General features: G+C 41.0%; 1 protein-coding gene across 1 annotated transcript in view; it reads left to right on the forward strand.

Moving 5' to 3' along the window:
• The window catches only part of gdpd5b (glycerophosphodiester phosphodiesterase domain containing 5b), a 42,631-nt gene that overhangs the window by 19,681 nt on the left and 1,576 nt on the right, over positions 1 to 21,374 (forward strand). The window contains exons 3-15 of the mRNA XM_070905630.1: positions 5,870 to 5,973; positions 8,048 to 8,141; positions 8,347 to 8,406; positions 8,843 to 8,941; positions 9,676 to 9,769; positions 11,328 to 11,473; positions 12,893 to 12,975; positions 14,751 to 14,901; positions 16,207 to 16,428; positions 16,608 to 16,765; positions 16,919 to 17,066; positions 18,256 to 18,338; positions 20,818 to 20,930. Of these exons, the coding sequence (XP_070761731.1) occupies positions 5,870 to 5,973; positions 8,048 to 8,141; positions 8,347 to 8,406; positions 8,843 to 8,941; positions 9,676 to 9,769; positions 11,328 to 11,473; positions 12,893 to 12,975; positions 14,751 to 14,901; positions 16,207 to 16,428; positions 16,608 to 16,765; positions 16,919 to 17,066; positions 18,256 to 18,338; positions 20,818 to 20,930 (1,555 nt within the window). The remainder of the gene's footprint in view (positions 1 to 5,869; positions 5,974 to 8,047; positions 8,142 to 8,346; positions 8,407 to 8,842; positions 8,942 to 9,675; positions 9,770 to 11,327; positions 11,474 to 12,892; positions 12,976 to 14,750; positions 14,902 to 16,206; positions 16,429 to 16,607; positions 16,766 to 16,918; positions 17,067 to 18,255; positions 18,339 to 20,817; positions 20,931 to 21,374) is intronic.

The raw sequence follows: 21,374 nt of genomic DNA on the forward strand, positions 1-21,374 counted from the left end.
TTAGAAAATGAACAACTTCTGTCCATAAAATACATCAACAGTGTTATTTCTGTATTCAGTCATTTTATCATAGTGCGCGATGGAGGTTCAGTTCTGTATTAGGAATGTTTTCAGTACCACCATCCTATGTTTGCATATACTTTTACATTGTGTGTATCACTGTGTTGGTATAGCTGCATTATAAAGCAGTGCACACCCTGTGTGAAATGCCAGGGACTTATCTGGATATGCTCAGGAATGTGACAAGGGACTGAGGTGTTAAATCCGGTGAAGATGGAGGCAAAGAGAGAGGCATGTGAGGCTGTGCCTCACAGGGAAAGAGGCACCGTCAGCAAAAGAATACCAGCTAAAGCAGCTTTGTCTTTTTTTTCTGCTCTGTGTAAGTTTTCAAGTTAATTCACACACACCAACATGTTTGTTTGTTTGATCCGTCTGTATCTATCTTTGACAACATGTTGATTCACGACCATCCCCCACCATATTTCCGTGGTGTTGGCATGTTTAGATGGCAGCATATTGAATGCATCATTTAATTGTGTGTTGTAGCAGAGGTCTGCACTGACAATGTGAGAAATGAGAAATTATTTTTACCATACATGTACAGTAATTTAGCATGTGTATATGTGAATGGTGAATGTCTACTTTGGTATCTGGAACCCTAATGTTGGCTGTCAAAACATACTTTATATGAGATACATACAGAAGCATGTTACACGAGTAAATAGCTGAGAAATAAAATGGATAGCAAACTGGTTAACAGGTCTGACTTACGTGCTCTCCAGGTATTATGCTTCCACAGACATTTTCAGCATCTCTCAGCAGATTGCTAATACAGTAGTTGCTGTTTGTCTTCCCTCTGATGACTAATCTTGTCATGTGTCAACATGTACTGTAATTCCCAGAATTGTATCACAGCCAGATGCACATAATCAGCTGAGCACAGAAAGTGTTCAGAAAGTTGTCTTGTGATATTTGTGTAGAGACGTGCTGACAACCTTCAGTGCGTCGCTGTACATGGAGACGTACTGTACATGATACAAGGACAGTTTCTTCTTCTTCATGTGGTCCTCACACATGAAGTAACCAACACACACCCAAACTTGCTGATTATTTTTAGTTCTGCAAAGACTGCTCTGGTAGAAATGTGTGCAGTTATTATTACACTAATAATCCGCATGCTTGCCTGTGTGATTTATAGGCTGTTGGGCTGTGTTCTTTCCCCGTATACTGTAAGGGGGTCAGAGTTAAGCACAGAAAGCTAGTATGCTGTAGATGCATTTGTAGGTTTGACAGCTTGAATACATTTACACTCAACTTGACTTGTGAATCTGCAGAGTGACTAATTTTCCATGTGTGAATGTATTTTTTTTTTTTTTTTATCGCTTCTCAAAAACATTACATCCTAGTTCCATATTCAGCCCTAGGTTGAACTCAAAGTAGGTAGTTGTAAAGCATATGTATGTGCTTTGTCCGTGTGCGTGTGCACTGTGCTGTAGAGCAGCTGTTGAGCGTGAGTAATAATCATCGTATGGATATGACACTGTATTGTATCCCAGATCCTGTTTGACATATTGAAGCATTCTTGGAGGTAAAAGAGAGAGCACATTTCAGCCATGTGGGCATTATCATTAGCGGTTTCCCCCACAGGGAAAAGTAGGGCAAGTGAATATCAGAACAATCTCTGTAACCATTATAGAATCAACGACTTAATGCCGCGGTTTCCTCTTTTAATTTGACCATGTTCTGTACATGCCTCATTTTCCTGGTTTTAATCTGATGGGGCACGGGATTATCCCAAAAGACCACATAGAAAGCGCCAGAAAGTCTACACAAGTATTTAAAAGTCAGTTTATTATATATCTCTGTGCACCAATCTTCTGTAACTATAGTAAACTCCACCCAACTGGCACCCCAAATTACATTCACCATACACTAAGAGGGATATTTACCAAGTTTACCACAAATTACTGTCAGGGCTGCAAAATTGGGTCACCACATGTTTTCAGTTTAGTGAGGTATTCACTAAAACTAATGACTTCATATTATCTGTTATTATTTTTATTATCTTGGCCACAGTTAAGTTGATTTGAATGAACTAAATTCAAACTGAAAGGCGCGCTACAGGCCTTGAAATAAAGAGACACTATTTGCTGCGATCACGCAATATGAGGAAATCTTAATTGAATAGATTGATGGTGTCAGCTCAACAGGAAAATCAATGATATAGTTAAGAATGCCTCCCAGAATTATGTAAGACATTTTAAACTTCACAAGATCATTGGTGTAAACTTGTTTTAAAAATCCAATAAGCCTATTTTAATAAATATATTATTGACTGCTTCAATTGTAACTCACTGTACTGGACTTGCTGCCTAAGTCACTGAGGGAGGCAGAACAGTAAAATCGAGTTGGCTGTTATTGCAATGTGGCCCTCTTGTCCTGCTCTGTTGTAATGAGCAGACGGCGCCTGTAAAGTGACTATATATGCATCTTTTTGATTTTCTTTGCTGCAGTCACATAACTCTTTAACTACTTTTGAACAAAGGCCAAAGTTGTCTTCTCTCTCTCTTTTCACACCTGTTTTTCCCAGATGTTAAATCACTGATGCAATTTCCTCTGACGCGGTGGTGAGTCAGCAATGATATATCAGTTTCACGCTATTTTTAGCGGGGTTTTTTTTAGAAGTCCCTCTCCGCAATTTTGCCAGCGCAAAACCTTTTATGCAATCCCATAATAAAAAAGGCATAACACTATTTGATGCTTTAGCGCCTAAAAAGGGCTGTAAATCCTTATTAGATGTATTCCGCACTCTTAAGTCTCTCTCTGCCACTCGCAAAGTGGGAGTGGAAGATTTTCAGGAACATATTATTTTTAGGTTTTAATTTACATGTTTCCATGCTGCAATTATTTTTTTCCTTGAGTCATTTGATCCTTCTATTTTTAGCAGTGAAGTTTATTCACTATGTTAAAAAATATTTTTAATCTTAACCATTGCAGCTGGACTACATTACTCAAGAGTAGCTACTGAAAGGGTCCTTGATGGTTTTGAAAAGTAATTCTTATTTTTGAATTGCTTTTTAATGACACATAATTTAATTTGAATTAAAGCTAATTCAATAGCTCTGAATCTTCTCAAGGAGAGCTTGTCCCCTTTGTCCTCTATGATTCTCCAAGGGCCGAACAGCGTAACACTAGTCAGAGTAATTATTAGAACAAAGGGCAGATGACTCTGTGCGTACACTGCTCTTCAAACGCTCTGATTCCCAGAGATCGTGGTGTTCTGATAGATTTCTGTTGCTTCACCGTCAGTCCGTGCCATGGGGCGTTGTGGGTTGAATAAACTGCCAGCCATGCAGAATGGTAATGTGATGTCACCAGGACAGGCCAAGTCATGTCAGGCTGGACGAGCTCTGCTGCTGCTGACAAACAGGAAGAGAACATCAGACATTAACATTAACATACAAAATGCCCACTTCTTAAGAACAAAGAGCTAATAAACTGTGCTATATGCTGGTTCTCCCTTTGTCCTTTTTGAATAGTTCCGAGCAAGGAGAAACATGATGGTTGTCATTTGGGTAGTTTTTATTATGTGCATGAAAGTAATAATAGGAAATGGGAGGTAGAGCAAAGCTGATATTAAAGGTGGGATTTTATTAGGTGATCCGATTAATTAAAGAGACCTCAGTGTTCCTAACTTATTGACCACACAGTCACCACTCTCTCAGGGGCATCTCAGGTCGCATCCATCACAGTCCAGAGGGGAGGAGGGGGTGGGGGAATGAAAGGGTTAGGGGCGAACAATGTCGCCTCTCAGGAGCAAGGTCGGATCTCCCAGGTGTTTTCAGGTAGTCATTAAGGACCATGGGAACCAGGGTCGGTGCTTTCTCATCAATGAGCAGAGCCGCGTCCCACGGAGACCATGGTAACCTTTTTGTTACTGGAATTGATTTCCTGTGTTCTCATTGGACATATCTGAATGTGTGTGTAGGGTTAAACATTGTTTTATGATTTTACAGTGGAAGTTTAATGATAAAGATAAAAACACGTGAAGAGTCAAACAGTATTTGCTCTTTTGATGATAATTGCAGGTACTGTTTTTTCTATAAAGACAGCCAAAATTATTTGGTGCCCATAATTTCTGATGTAAGAGGACACTCTTACATAATAATGTTTTTCTTACACTTCTGTAATGTACTTCAGAAGCCATGTCCAAATATGAGAGGGGATTGGATCAGCATTACCCCGAGCTTGTTTTCCTTTTTTGTATAACTGACCTCTGTTATGCCATAAAACGGTGCCCAGAATTAAAATGATACATCTTTATTCCATCGTGATTTCCACATCAAGTCTGACCTCAGGTCTGGCTGTTGAAATGTGGGAAAGCTCTTAAAACCAACTTGAGGTCAAAACATGACCTTCAAATAATTTCAGGCAGTGATACAAAACTTCCATATTTAGTATTCGAAAAGCTTTTACATTTTGTCAAAAAAACAAACATACTGGGAATGAGGCCAGATATCAGCTGGTCAGGCAGACTGTCTTACCTGTGTGCCACATCAGCTGGTCGAGGCAATAATAATCTGATCCTCTGCACACACATCAATGGTGCATTCAAGCTGATGTGCTTAGGTTGCTAAACTGAGTGTCTTCATCTTGACTCTACAGTGCGCACATGCATGTGATTTTTGTAAGGACATTTAGACAGCAGCTAATATGGATAAGTCTATTATTTATTTTCTTGCAAATCCTCACACTGGAGGAGCTGGAACCAGTGAATGTTTGGCATTTTTAATTTGATTAATCAATTATCAAAATGCTGATCGACTAATCAAATAATTGACTAATGGTTTTGGCACTAAACACCATATTGATTTAATGTAAATACATCTTTACTGTTTATGCAAATTTTGGCATATATTTGGTCTTCACCTTCCTACTAGACAGTTGACTATAATGACTACACTTAATGACACAATTATTTGATGTAACGTGACTTTTTTTCCCCAGGAGGAGGTCTAAAGAGTGTGCCTGCGTGCGTGACCTAGGGATTATCAGCACATTTTAAGTCCGCCAACACTGCGGCTGCTCAGTTCTTTCAGGTGCACTGAGTTTTCTTTAAATGATGAGCAATTTTTTGTGCTTTATGAAAAGGTCAAAAGGTTCTTGTCTGACTCACAGCAGAAGATGTATTTAAAGTACGCCGAGGAAGATCGAGATGAGCATGCCTGCATGCACGTATCCTCCGGAGTAAAGCCTAGGGGTATGTTTCAGTTTCTGAAGATGTAGCCAATTTAATATTTGCCATGGTGCAAAAGTGCATGGCAGAAGAGGACAGTAATTAGTCTGCTTGCATATGAAGTTATTAAAAGTCGTTCTTTGATAATGAGCAAAGTGTATAAGGGAATACTCTCTGCAAAGGTCATCAGCCAGGTTCACAACATGAGCTCAACTTAGGTACCTTTTGTAGAAAGTTTACTTCTAATGAACTCTGCAGGTCTCTGACAGTAAAAGTTTAAGTTCTGCTTGTCAAGCTGTAAAGTTATACAAAATCATCCCTACACATTCAGCGTAATAGCTTTGTGTCCACAACAGTAGAATTGAATAAATTATTATTTTCCTTTTGTTTTGGCAGCATTCAGAGCTGCTCTGCATTAATTGTCCTGCCGTGGAGCACTGAATGAGTTTTTAGTATCATAATATGGACTTAAGTCATGTTTCTTTTGTCAATTCTAATTAAACATAGTGGATCCAGAGAAATGACTAATTGTGTGTGTGTGTGTGTGTGTGTGTGTGTGTGTGTGTGTGTGTGTGTGTGTGGTGTGTGTGTGTGTGTGTGTGTGTGTGTGTGTGTGTGTGTGTGTGTGCGCAGTGGGAGCTGCTGTGGTCCCTCATCCTCCTCTTTACCTTCTGTCTGCTGCTGGTCTGGTTCTACTTCTGGTGGGAGGCACATAACGACTACAATGAGTTTAACTGGTAAGTACACCACCAAACTGGGTCCTCCTGTGTGTTATCAGGTCAAACTGGAGCCAGACGCTTGTCACCATATTGTTTCGGCTGTAAATAAATTCTATCCATGCTTGTTGATTTCCTAAATCATCAGTTTAATCTGTCCTCTGCCTTAATCTGAGCAGAGACCACCCAGCCCTCCACAGATTACACCATTACATAACAGAGATCGCTCACCCGACATTTCCTATTCTGTAAATGACTCAGCCCAGTGCCACTTTTATGTGACCACTAGTTTGTGACCACTAGTTTGTGACCACAAGTTTATGTGACTGAAAACATTATAAGTTACCATAAGTACTTATTCTAAACCTACAACCAGAATTCATCTGTTTTCAATTGCATGTTTTAATGCAAAACCCCACACACGATTATCCTTAAAGCATAAGTAATCCCATGATTTCGTACAAAAACTGAAATTCAAAATAGATACTTGACTCACAGCACTCACGGTCAAATTACTAACAGAAATAATTGATGGAACACCATTCACAACAATAAGATTATGTATTGATGGACAAAGGTTCAGCATCCTTCTTTCCCCAAATTTGTTTTAATAACAGTAGGTTGACATTACAATCTTATGGTAAAATTTGACATGTGTTATTTAAAATTTTATGTATGTATGATCAGCATGTTCATGCTGTAGTACAAAATGGTTACTGCTGTTTTCCTATAATGTCACATTGCCTGGTCTTCCTCTCCAACTACCTTTCCCCTCCCCCTCTCCTCCTGCTCTTAGTAACCTCTACAATGTCACCTTTTCCTCATATTATCATCCATTTCCTTCCATCACCTCTTCCTCACATTCCTTTCCCAATGTAGCTTTTCTGTGATAACCCAGTCCCCCTTTCCTTCTCTCATTCATCCTTTAGATTTGTTTCTCTTTTTTACATTTTTAATAGATCTTGTCTCAACATCTTTTGCTCTGTGTATATTCCTCTCCCCCCTCTTTCAGTTCCCCTAACAGCCACCCCAGTCTACTTTCATCAGCAACCTCACTAGTGTTTATTCATCTTTGGAGGTCCATTTTGGTGGGCAGACATCTGCCATTACTTTTTTTAATGCACATTTCCTGCTTTCCTTCCTGCTTTTTGTAGGGACTGCACAGATAATCGCAGAGATCACATCCCTGCCCTTATGCGTTCTACTGATTTAGCAGCAGGGAGTGTCCCAGTCCATCTGCAGTATAAATATATTCACAGAGGGCTAGGAGCATCAGCACTAAGTGACCCTGCTGTGGCTCTGTGCCACTGGAATCACTGATAAGGCTTTGAAAGTAATTAGTGCTATGGGCCCTAGCCTGTCATGTCAAAACGCACATGCACACACTTGTGCACTTGTCTAATTGGTACATCCAGTGTCAGTCTTTATTCTTGTGTTACATGCAGGCTGGTTATCTGTGTTGCCTTTGCTGCTGTTTCCGATACTGAAGCTCCCCATAAGACAGAAACCAGCTGCCAATAATTTGCCACCCATCTGTTAATATGACAATCACATAATGGCTTTGGTCTGAATTCTCCCTGTAGCTCAAGAATAGTGTCTGTGGGTCACTGAGGCTGCTGTGTTTGTTGTATCTGTGTTAGTTTTATTGCAACAATAAAGCATTAAGCTTTGACTTGATGGGTGTCTGCATGCAAGTCAACGACCTTTTGAAACACCAACAGTCTACAGCAGTTTAAGGCTTTTATTTTGTATATATCCTCGTTTTTTAAATCTCTGTTTACCTGTCTTGCAGATCCATTGTAAACCGATAATGCAATGGACCCGTAAACTCACAATAACCTGTCTATTCACAATATCTATCTATTTGTGAAAGAAAACCCGCAAATAACAACCTTTGCAGGCTGTTACGTAATTGAAAGTCAACTTATAAGACATGGTTTGGTTTGAAGGAAGTAAAAATGGCAAATAATGTTACAAAAGGTACACACATACACATATAGACTCACTTCTCCCAAGCATTCACACCAGTTAGTAATGATAACATGCAGGTGAATTCTCAGTATGTCAAATGTTATTCACGCTCTTGTTCCTGCAGGTTCCTCTACAACCGCTCTGGGGAGTGGAGTGATGGCACTGTTCCCATCCTGGCCACCACCGCTGCTGGCTTCACCTACATTGCATTTTTAATGGTCAGTCTGACATCAAATATTCACTGTGGAGGAGTTAAACATGTTGTGTTCATCATAATGTAGCAGCTTTTCAATTGTTTACATGTGTTTACCAGACATAGTAACCATTTACGTGGAGATGTTGAGCAAGTCAAAATCTGCGAGGTGGCAGACTTGTTTTTGTACTCATATGTGTGTCTCTTGTGTTTTTTTTCTCTCTTTCCAGGTTTTAGCACTTTGCCACATTGCACTTGGACAACAGTTGAATTTGCACTGGCTCCATAAGGTAATGTGCCAAATATGAGATGAGCAATGGTGCTAGTGTGTGTGTGTGGGGGTGGTGAAAATTGGGAGTTAAGAAGTGGGTGGGTGAGTTTTACATATGCAGCTTTCTCTGTGTTGCAGTGCCTGTAGTGTGTGTTTATACACTTATGTTTGCTTGGTGTGTGTGTGCTCATTCATTGCCGATCAGCTGAACTTGTCCTGAACTTGCAGTTTGGATCGTGTTGTCCCAAGAGGGTTGTGAAAGCCGAGAAAATGACCTGGTCTAAAATGCTATCTGCAAACCAAATACAAGGACCAAACAGTGTTTGGGGTGTGAAAGGGCTGGGTGCTATTTGGGGTTATTCTGTGGTGTGTGTTTGTGTGGGTGTGTACATGTATGTATCCAAAGTGACAGCCACTCTGATTTGATCTGTATCTCTCCCCCTTGGTCTACACAGATAGGAGTGACTGCTGCTCTGCTCACCACCATTGTTGGGGTGATATCTGTCAATCAAACATGGGGGCAAGAGTGGGACGTCATCCCCATCTCCCTGCAGGTCAGCAGACTGAAACACAGGAAAGCCCCAAAGCCACAGTTGATGGTTTGACATCACTGCTGATGCTGAGTTTGAGTACTTAAACTGAGTGATGTGACACACCGTGTGGAGTCTGTTATTTCTACATGACAACCTAGACTCTGACCATTGGTTTGTGGGCTTAAAATAATTAAGATAATTAAGAGAACCACTTTTACCTGGATAAGGAAGTCCAGGATCGACTGTTTAAAGACTCGCAGAATCTCTTTATATCTCGTTTCTCTCAAAGTTCACGGATACCTGTTTGAGCCTGGTATCATTCTGATATTCAAATACCAGTATCTACATCAGTCACAGCTGCATGGCAACAGCTACTATGCATACACATCATATATTTATATGAGTTATGTTTTGATTATATTTCCATATTTAACATGTAGCTGTATGGGGGGAAGTGTAATGATTTAAACTGCATTTACTGACACTCAATCTGCATTTATCCTGCTAACAATAAACAGCTAAACGATATCCAAGGAGTTGTGAAAAGCTTATAATTACTGTGTCCCTGTGTGATTGAGTGGACGGTCAATTCTAGTGAAATTGATGTCATTAAAACTGAACACTTCTACAAATGATAGCTGTTATGTGTGAGTAATGTTACAAATTCTCTTTCCCTTACCTCTTAATTTTTTCTCTATATCCTGTCTTTCTCCGTGTCCTGTCTTCGTCCTCTCTACTCTCACATCTCTGTCCAGGCCACAGGTCCGTTCCTGCACATTGGGGCTCTTGCTGCGGTCACAGCGCTGTCTTGGATTGTGGCTGGACAGGTCGCCCGCTCAGAAAAAACAAGTATGTTCACTTCTGCAGCAAAGAATACAAGTTCCTTTTACCCCGATGTAACCGTCTGCCTCACGCACGCACACATGCACATTAAGAGTGGTGAATGATTAACACTATGTAGACAGAGGCCAGGACCTCCACCCAGGGTGTCGGAGATAACGAACATTCCTACGGGCTCATGTGATGTTTTCAAGCCAGGACACCTTGGATTGTTTTCTCCTCGAGTACAGGACTCGTTCTGAGGATTAGTGTGTGTGTGTTACTGTATTAGTGTGTATCCTAACTCTCGCTGCCATTGGTGTCTGTTGAATAGAACAGGAGTGAATAGACTTGAAAGTGTCATTAATGTACCAGTTTTATATTTTCTGAGGAAATTATAGTCCGATAGAAATAGGAATTATTGTAAATGCAGTCTGTCTGTCATATAAATCAGACAATTTACTTCCAGTGATTTACATAACTGTCTTTTTTATGTCCTCATTTTGGACAAGGCGGGTTGTCCTTTTGTACTGTGAGATAAAAGGAAACCTAATAAAAGGGATGTTTAGTCCTTAGCTACATTTTAGGTTCTGCTTTGGGAGAGACTTGATGAGGTGGGAAGGTCTTGGTCAGATTACTCACACTTAAGCATCTCTGCTGTAATGCACGGAGGAGTCTGAATACCAAAGTGTGTGTGTGTGTGTGCACGTGTGTGTGTGTAGGCTGTGAGTCTCCTGTGTGTAACAAGAGTTGTCTACTCAACCCCACCCCGGTGCTGACCTTGAAACCAATACATTCCCCTGTGTGTGGTTGTGTGTGTGTGCACTTGCGGCCTTCATCGCTGCCTTACACTGAGGTGGATGCAGGAGAAATTGTGTCTCCTTGGCCCCTGATGTCAGTGTTGTTGGCCACTGTGCGTAGCCATAAATGGTACTGAACATTACCCACATTCACAGCAACTACTTGCGTCACACATCTCTTTTGAAAACTAAAGATCGCCAAAAATATTCTCTTGGGTAGAAATCAAAACATAAAATATTTAAAATCACCATTTTCTCATGAATATCAGTTCTGTGGCTTTAATTAGTTTATGTATGTCCATGCTTAGGATGTTTACTAAAAGAGAGAAACTACCTGGGCATTTGAACTGCTTTAGTAACCTATCACACAGGTGAAGCTCCTAACAGCAAAGTCATTAATGCAAAAATACATTTCACCATGGCAATTATCCTCTATTATCTATTATTATATATTTACATCTATATGTATGAAAAGTAGATAGAGAGATGGTAAGCAATACAAATTTGTATGTATTCTTTTTGTACAGATCAAACAAACAAGATGTAATGTGTTAATTTGTGAGCTTTAGAGATGCTGGTAAGCTGGGTTTGGTCTTGGGACAGAGCTAAACTAACTGTTCACCCTGTTTCCGGTCTTTATGCTAAGCTAAGATAACTGGCTGGTGGCTGTAGTTTTTACCATACAGACGTGAAGGTGGTATCCATCTTCTGATCTAACTCTTGTCTCTAAATATTCCTTCCACTTCTGTAATTATATCATGGATATATTATCGTCTGTCTTCTGCCAGTGCTCCAGGTGGTGGTTGTGCTGCTGTATCTCAGTGTGTTACTGGGACTCTACGTGGTGCCTCTACGCATCACCTCCCCCTGCATCATGGACCCCACCACCCTTAAGCAACGCCCTGATGTCATTGGCCACCAGGGAGCCCCCATGGTGAGTCAGCTGGCCTCTATCATCAAATCAGAATGTGGAAATATGAAACAAGCCACTTTAAACAAAAAAAATACTGCTCTCACACTGCCATACACTTTTAGCTGCCTGATATTGGCTTGACAAAGGGTCAAACCCCTAACCTCAGCAATATGGATGACACTCAGCCACTCAGAGTGTTTAACCCAGAGTGTCAAGGACCACTTGATTCTGATTTGGAAAAGGCAGAGGAAAACTGTGCTGGCCTGCATAGGTATTTGTTTCCCTTGTTTTTCATTCATTCATCTTCTCCTGCACTCCCCAAGGCTATTCTAGTCTATTAATGACCTTGTGGTCGTGCAACTGAAAATAGTCCACAAACATAAGCCAGTGAGAACCTGGAGCTCTCACTGCCTGATGTATGACAGGGTTATATTTTCTGCTGGATTTTGTGGAGCTCTGCTCGGCAAAGACGAAGACTTGTTGACTTGACAGCTTGATGTGAAGGAATCGGTTGTCAGATTTACTGCTGTCTCTTCAGCTGTTTTCAGTTATTCCATCTCTCTCACGGATACGATTTTAGACCTTACTACAGTGTTAAAAAGCCTGTTAGAGCCTGTTGGTTAAGTATGCATCCAATGGCCACATTAAGATATGACTTATGCAAACCAAAGCACATTTTTGCTTTTTAGATTTGATTGATGTGCTTGGATTCATGTTATTGCTTCTAAATGTTACCTGAAGAAGGATTTATGTGCTTGGCACGATATCTGCCTCATTATTGTGCAACTCTTGGAAGGTGGATTCCTTGTTTTTCATAACAGTTACTCACACAAAACACACCCTCCTTTTTGTGGTATTTGTGTAAAGCGATCGATCCTCGCAGTGGAATCTAAAATTAGGAGTGGCTCTGCGAGGCTATGAGAAAACTCAGACTCAGTTTCCCAGAAGGACTCTTTATTGATTACAGCATCATTCCTATCCTGTGGTTCCCAGTCATCAGCTTTACTCACAGGGTCTCATAGGAAGGTGCTTGTCTAGTAAGTGATGTTTAACCTATTGACTTGTTATTGATAATAACCTTGGCTTGAAGAGTTAAAGACCTCTCCACAACACTGCCAGTTTTCATTACATGGCATTCCTTTGTGTTCAGAGGAAGGAGTCTATTTTCACATGCATACACGCAAACAACCACATGAATGTTTATTTTTGACTTTGTAACATAACCTACTTGATAATTAATTGTAATTTATGTTCATCTAATATTTAGTCAGTAATTGTTTTCCTCAACAGTAGTAGGGCTTCCAGTAAAGCCAACTATTAGGTAATTGTTATAGGACTACATGTAATGACTGTGTGTTTGTCTATACTGTGTGTGTGTGTGTGTGTGTGTGTGTGTGTGTGTGTGTGTGTGTGTGTGTGTGTGTGTGTGTGTGTTTCCAGCTTGCTCCAGAGAACACACTGTGGTCTTTCCAGCGAGCTCTGCAGATGAACGTCACTGGGTTGGAGGCTGACGTGGCTATCAGGTACACACACACATACACACACGGACGATCAATACAGCAGAATGACGAAGCCAAACAAATGAAGGGTTATGTAGTCTCCGTCTAGATTCTGCCTTGCTATTTGGATTCTTTTCATAGATTATGAAAACATTACTCCATACATCTTAATACCAATAGTTAAGCTCACACTGGACTCACCTGGAAAAGGTGAATTATCAAAATGATATCCGTATCTACAGTTCATTGTTTATGTATTATAGTGGAATATGTGGATCATGAGGTCTATGAAAAAATATAAGTAATGTTTTTGTGGTCTTAACAAATTATTGTCTTCAAAGAGAATAAAGCAAAGCAGTAATATCAACTTTCAACATGATAAACAAGTTAATAACAACATAAAGACAAACTTGGGATACTAACTACAATAGTCACAGGACTATAGCATCGAACAGGCTACAGCAACGCCACAGCAGATCAGCCTATCAGCAGGCGGTAGATGGAGGCATGACATCAGCAACATGATGAGAGGTGACAGGCTGAGACACTTGGAGGAAGAAAGAGGGTAGATACTGTAGGGGCCATGGATTGTGGTGCATAGTGGGTGTACATGTCTACTCATGCATGTGCAGTGATTGTGTGGTGGTGGGGAGTGTTGCCTTGCTGGTGCAGGGTGTGTGTTTGTCGGTTGGGGCTTTATTTTGTAGTGTAGTGTGTTTAAGGTTACTGTTGATTAGTCTTTCATTGTAATTATCTTAATTAAACTATTTTCCTGTATTAGCAACCAGCTTGTGTGTGTGTGTGTGTGTGTGTGTGTGTGTGTGTGTGTGTGTGTGTGTGTGTGTGTGTGTGTGTGTGTGTGTGTGTGTGTGTGTGTGTGTGTGTGTGTGTGTGTGTGTGTGTGTGTGTGTGTGTGTGTGTGTGTGTGTGTGTGTGTGTTCACTGTGCAGTCCTGAGAGAGGTGAATGGGTGTGTGATTGGTGCAGGCCGCTGACAGGTGAGCTCCTGACTGTGCTGAGTAATTAGACTTGATGACAGCCAGCGACAGCGAGACTCCTGCAGCAGACCAGACACACAAACACACACACAGTTCATCATTACAGTACTTTTACTGATGAACTTTGTATAAAGATTCTTTTTTTTTTTTACTCCAGATGAATATATTTCAGAATTGAACCATTCTCACACACACACATCCACACAGGAAATGCATTATTTTTCAGCCAAGAATTTGAATAGCAAATATTGAGAAATGGGAAGGCTTTTTCTTTTTACTTTGTTTCTACTGCATATCATGCTGATGTGAACTAAAAGAAAAGGAAGTCATTTGGTATTCAAATATTGAGCAGCAGCATTTTCAAAAAAATAACTCACAACTGGGCCAAACTCTTGTGTTTGTCTCCTCTGCTCTCCTTCTCTCTTGACGTGATCTCAAGAGTTTACCCTCCAACCAGCTCATGTCTCTTCAGCTCTTATCTTCTGTCATTTTTAGAGCTTTTATTCTTCTGCCAAGCACGAGCTACAGAAAATTACCTTGGTGATCCTTTTTTGAGTCCTTTTTTTGACGGCCGCTCAATTTGAATTTATTATAAAAATGTAGTTGAGTCATTAGAATAAAACTCCTCTTTTGTATGATGTCAGCGAGGTTATAGAAAATTATACAGATGAGCACTGCTGCCCAACCATGAGCACACATCAGCATGCAGTTCTCTGTAACCACCCTCTGGCCGATCAGCATCAGGGATTCTCTCTACCCACTGTATAATGCAGAATATTAGAAACTGCTCTCTGATTATTAGTGTGGATGGAGTGCCTTTCCTGATGCATGACCGCACCCTGCAGAGGACCACAGACGTAGAGAAGGTTTTTCCAGACAGACAGTTGGATGACGCCTCACACTTCAACTGGACAGACCTGCAGCAGCTCAACGCAGGACAGTGGTTCCTCAAGGTACGTCGTGGTTGCTGCTGAGGACTTTTGAAGCCATTTCAGCTTTATTTGACGGCGTGACGTGGTGCAGTCGTGTGATAATGTGATAAAGGTCATCAGCCCATTGAGTCACAAGTACTCTACAGTACGTGTCCTCGCTCAGCTGTCCTTCATGACATCCTCTGGTTTCATCTAAATCCATTAATGCTTTAGAGATGCTCTCCTGTATGCAGAGTGGATCAGGATGAACTCGTGCTTCAAAATACTTGTTTGTTTCAACCTGCTTGATGTACGAGACTAGTGGGCCAAACAGGATGAGAACACTTGTAGAAATACCATTTGTTCTAGTACCCAGTTATTCTTTCCTGCATGATATTGCACCGTCTACAAGAAATGGAGAAATGATCTATTCCATTGTTATATACTTGTTTAGCCATTACCTGCAGATTGCGTAAATGCATTTATCTTCATATTCTGTTATTAAGGAAGAGAATCTGTGTAGATTTGGTGCAAGATGCAGTGATGTAGATGCATGGCCTTTTGTGCACTGTGCTACTTTCTACAATACCCTCCAGTCAAGTATTTGTTCTCTATATTTTTCTAGTTGCTCAAAAACTGCTATGGCAAGTGTTTCTTTTAATCTGTAGATTTCTAAATGTATACATTCTGTTTCTAAAGGAAGTTTAAGCTCATTTTGCATTTTAAAAAATTGTAAAATATGTTCCTCTGAAGCTTGTATTTTATGAGGTCAGATTGCTGTTCAAAGACAGTTGGCGGTTATGCCTCTGATATGTCAGTATTTGTTTGAATCTGAATTGTTTTCTCCACTCTCCGCCCCAGTCTACTAACATTGCATGTGTGCACATTGTGGCTGGAGATTGCATTACATTGTGTGTAGTTATGACAATTCACTGTCATACTCTGATTTCTATACGCCCAAACGTCTGTCCTGATTGGGTAATCAAAAGTGACATAAAAATATGAAGCTAAAGCGTATATTAGTCAGTAAAGTGAAGACCATAAGAAGCATCTGATCTTCTTCTCCTGTGTGCTTTTACAGGGAGCGAGAGAGCAGTGAAGCGAGAAAGGATGTGAAGGCAATAAGGAAAAATATTCCATAGCTTTTATTTCCCGTAGGCGTTGTCCTACATAACACGTGGATGGATGCTGTTATTCAAAGCAACTCTTAGGATTATGAATGCATATATATGTATTTGAATGGTATTGCTGTGCAGTAATTGTATTTTAAACAGTAAAACCAGTGATATTACACCCTTCCTTAACCTGTGATCTTCATCCTTGTGTTGTTCTGTCCCTGTGTTTCAGGATGACCCCTTCTGGACGGTGCACACCCTGTCCCCCCACGAGAAGGATCTGATTGCCAACCAGAGTGTGTGCAGCCTGGAGCAGCTTCTAAAGCTGGCTTCCTATCATAACAGCACAGTGGTTTTCAGGCTTCGGAGACCACCTCCGGAGCATCCCTGCTACCACAGCTGGATCAATGATACACTGCAGGCTGTGCAGCAATCTGGGGTTCCTCAGAACCTGGTAAGTACATAGGAATTTAACACTTAGATAGACCCAGTCTGCATCGTGTTTAGTCCTCTCCACAGCATGATGTCTGGCTATGTATTCTGAGCATATTTTATGCACTTCATTAATGCTAATGACACACAGTCTCTTTTAGACGAGTGTAACTGTAGTCCTGTGTATTGTGTTGTGTGTAGGTGATGTGGACTCCAGATGAACACAGAGCTCAGGTGAGACAGCTGGCACCCGGTCTGATCCAGACCTCAGTGGAGAAATGGACTCCTCAAAGTCTCCATCAGTTCGGCATCAGCAGGCTGCTGCTCAGATACAACCAGGCCAGCACATGGGAAATCAGGTAGGAACACACACACACACACACACACACACACACACACACACACACACACACACACACACACACACACAAACCTGATATGTTATCAGGTTGGCACCTTAACACATGGATTTATATGCGATGGCGTGTCTGAATGTGTGTGATTGCTTTCAGAGACTTCTCCGAGAGCAACATCAACCTCACCCTTTACACCATCAACGAGCCCTGGCTGTACTCAGTGCTCTGGTGCAGCGGGGTGTCTTCAGTGTCCTCAGAGGCTCCACATATCCTCAATAAGGTGCCTTACCCCATCTGGCTCATGGTAAGGACGCATGACTATACAGTGTTTTCTTCTTCTTTGCATGGAACTTCTCAGGCATCACTTTGCAATCAAACACTGTTGTTTGCAAAATGTCTCTCTTTTTTTTTTCTTTCTGGCTTTCTTTGTAAAGTTTGGCTTTGTTTTTTCCCTTTTCTGTTCAGCCATAGTCTCTCTATGTGCCCACTCTACTGTACCTACCAGCCTGGAAAACATCTGCTTGGTAACAGCTTTTTGAAAAGAAATGTAAAACTGGCTATAGGTTGAATTAGTGTAGATGATATTAGATGACAAACTGTCTCCTCTCCTTCAGCTGCATCTCCTCTGCATGACTAAACTAACAGGTGATATCAACAAGGGAGTCTAGCTTTCAACTGAACTCATCTAGTCTGTTCATTTCCTGCACTGAGCATGCAATCCTCTTTGTAACACTCAACTGAGGTCCCAGCAAAATAGAAAAGACGAGCATCATCTCTGTAGTGTACCCTGTAATGTATGACTCTCTGTAGTGTACCCTGTAGTGTATGACTCATGCTTTTGTAGTTCAGTCGTGTACTGAAACCTCTCAACAAGGGTAGCACCCACACTGTGCCTCTCTGGTATAGTTTCACTCGCCTTACAGCGTGCCAGGCTAGTCTCCCCGTCTGTGCAACCATATGGGAACTCCGCATGACAACATGTGGACGTGACCCCGGCCCCCCTGCTGTGGTTCAGGGATAGTTCAGGCAGCCGGGACATCTGCAATGCTGTCAGTTAGTTTGAACTGTGACTCTAAGTCAAGTGAAATCTGCCATTGGATGTTGTTAAGGACAATGAAAGTGAATATCAGGTTTTTCCTTGTTATGTTACTGTACATGACAATGTTAAGAATTGTGTTAAAGTGCATTGTCTGCTGAAAGAAGTGCTAAATTCGTGCATTTCCCAATTTAAATGACTTTAAATACATTTTATTTATAGAGGATGTATAATAAAAGTGTGAGTTTATTTGCAGAAGTATTGTACAAGACAGTTTGGATTTAGCTGCTGGCTTAAAAGACTATTGCTGACATGTAGCTCCACCCAGTGGTGGACCCTGGCATAAGCTCGTTGAGGGCGAAACCTAGATTTACCGTGTGTGTGTGTGTGTGTGTGTGTGTGTGTGTGTGTGTGTGTGTGTGTGTGTGTGCGTGTGCGTGTGTGTGTATTTTTCCAGAGACCAGATAAATACTGCCTGATGTGGGTGTCTGCAGACCTCATCTCCTTTGCTGTAGTCATAGGAATATTCATTTTCCAGAAGTAAGTACAGTCACTCTGTGTTAAAAGTGCTGTCAAATCATTATAGTAAGTTCTTACACAAGAGTTAATGCTTCTCCACTTTTCTGCTGGTGTATGAAGAGGAAAGTAAACACTGTCCTTATTTAGTCTCTCCTGTTGTCTTCCACACCCAAACACACATGAGTTTATATCACTAATCACTATTAATTAACAAGCACCCTTCACTTACATCTCGCGTTCAATGTGACGCACTTTAACTCAGTAGACATCTCTGTAACACATAATTAAAATGTCAGCTCATACATATTTAGGCTGTTCCTTTGTTCCTTTTTTTTAATGATTGTGCCAATAATGACCATCAAAGGAAAGGCTGAACAAAATGATTCATTTAAGGATATTTATGTGTCATGTGGTTTCATGAGCTGCTATGATGTTCTTGTGCTGTTCTCTCCCCCTTGCTCCTCAGTGATGGCAGAGAAGATGTACTTTGTTATGAGCGTGTCGCCTCTTTGCTAAAATGCGTAAACCCTTCACGCTGCTCCAGGATTTCTGTCCCTCTGTTGGAGAGTGTGGTTTTGTTTGTTTGTGTGACAACTCCAGAGACAGATGGCCTGTCCTCCTGTCGTCTGGGATGGAGGGCAGTGATTTTTTTTTTTTTTTTTTTTGTTAAACGGTCTGATGCGGGTTTGCTCTGCTTAGCCGAGCTCTTCAGTAGCTTCTGCTGGCTTCTAAACTGACCTCTCTTGTCTCCCGCCTCCTTTTGTCCTTTTTTGTCCTTCCGCCTCTTCCTCGTCCTCTCTCCTCTGCCTGATGTGCATGCTCTTCTCCTCCTCTGCTGCATTCTGGCATCTTCTCTCAGCTATCACATGATCAGGTAACTGGGTCACCTCTTCTGACCCGAAGTCTTCTCTCCTTTCACCTTCTCTCTCTGTCACTCTCTTTATCCATCGTTCTTTAGTTTGATGCATTCATTTGATTTCTATCTTTTTTCCATTCTTTCTCTATTTTTCTTTTTGTCGCTCTCCTTATTATGACATCCAAATTTTCTCTCCACCTTACTTCTGCTGTCTTTCTATATTTATTTTCTCTCTCTCACTTCTCTCCATCTCACCTGAATCGTTGTACTGCACTGCTGCCACTTTCCTCTCGAGGGAGGAGCTCACGTCTTTATCCCTGTGGGCTAAATACAATGAATGCTTTCCACCCACGCTGCACAAAATAAGATTTAACGTTTATTATCCATTTTATTAAGCCAAACCCATAAATGTCCAAAATAAAGTACGGATCTGCATTCATCAGGGGAAGTGCCTCAGTATTGGCTTTTATTGATGCTGGAGAACTAACAGCTCGCTTGTTTGCATTTCTGTTTCTAAATGCGTCTCTGCATTAGTCGCAGTTCATTGTGACTAATGCTTTCCAGTTAAGTTAATTGACATCAAGGCTGTTTTCATTAAAGCAAGGATGCTGATGTACAAAGCTAAAAGCTAGGGCGTGATCGTCTAACAAGTGTTCATTAGATGAACACGATCTTAATTATATTTACTAATTATTAATTCCGTTTTTTGAGAGTTATACAACGACTGCAGGGAAAACATAAATAACTTTTATTAGTTCTATTGAAAAATAAACATTTTGTTATTTGCAGCACAGTGCAATGAGGATTTTCATACCGCTTTCTAATAGGGGTTTCCAAGTTGTAACTAATAGCTTTTTTTAAAGGGTAATAAGTCATTTAATAATGCTTAATTAGGCTCAGTTATAAGCCATTAATAAAAACAACTTTAGGGTTGCCAGGTTGTGAAGAATTTCTTTGATTGATTAGACCCTATGACTACTTCCCCTCTGTAAAAAGGGCTGCAGAACATTTGGACCAAAATTCATTCATTAACAAATTATTAAGTATTTATTCATGGATTACCAACATTTATAACTACTTATCAAATAGAAAGGATAAACACCAGCCAATGGGATTTTTCACAACCTGGCGACAGAAGATTTCTTCACTAATGGCTTATAACAGAAGTATTAGTAAATACTTTTTTTTATTAACCATTAATAAAGCCGGTAATTACAACATAAACACTTGATAAAGGGTGCCTTATCAGAAAGTAGTACCCATATTTTGGTTTTCATCTTAAAGACACACTTTGATACGATAAGAAGCAACTGTGTTGTTTTGTTCCGGCCTAAACTGACTTCCTCATACTGCATTTAAGCTTTTGATTTTGAGAGCGAGTCTCCTTTAAACAAATCGCCAGATCAAACAAACTGTAGCTGCAATTGAGGAACAGGTTTTCTCAAAGAAAGTAGTCCCATGAATCAGAGCTAGGTGTGTACACTAACTCCATACTTCCTTCTAAAAATATAAATGTTATCCGTCTATGGACCAAAACTTGACTGTTTTTTGACTGTACCACGTACAGAGAGCGGAGGCAGCAGTATTTAGTGACATCGTTATTGTCTCGAGAAGACCTCTGACCCGAACATGTGACACCCACAGGTATCGGATGAGCGGTATGCGCAGCTACAACCCTGAACAGATCATGCTGAGCGCCGCAGTCAGGAGGTCCAGCAGAGACATCAACGTCATGAAGGAGAAACTTATCTTCTCTGGTAAGACCCCCACACTGTGCATGTGTTGTAGTGTGTTCTCACAGTTTCTCACATTTAACTTCATAATGAGGAATGAGCCACTTTGAGTTTCAGGTGCCCAGCTAGCATGTCACTCCATCCCAGCATGCATCTCTCTGAGTGTTGCTCCTCCTCTTCCTCCTCTTCCTCTCTTCCCTGTCGAAGGTCAACCCCAGTAGCGGCCTGATGTGCACCACCTCCTGTCCATGCTACCACCAGTGTGACTTCTTCCTTTATTCCATGCATCCATTGCATCCCTCGTTACCTGCCACTTCTCTGCCCACTATGCCCTCCTCCCCCTCATCCATCCATCCCTTCATGCACCAAACCTCCCCCATAATCTTCCCACTGGAGACAACGTCATATGTAGGGGAGCTTATAGACGCCCCAGTCTGTCTAGAAAGCCTTGAGTGCTGGGGGGTCAAA

Source organism: Enoplosus armatus, chromosome 5, assembly GCF_043641665.1.
Source record: "Enoplosus armatus isolate fEnoArm2 chromosome 5, fEnoArm2.hap1, whole genome shotgun sequence".
Lineage (NCBI taxonomy): Eukaryota > Metazoa > Chordata > Actinopteri > Centrarchiformes > Enoplosidae > Enoplosus > Enoplosus armatus.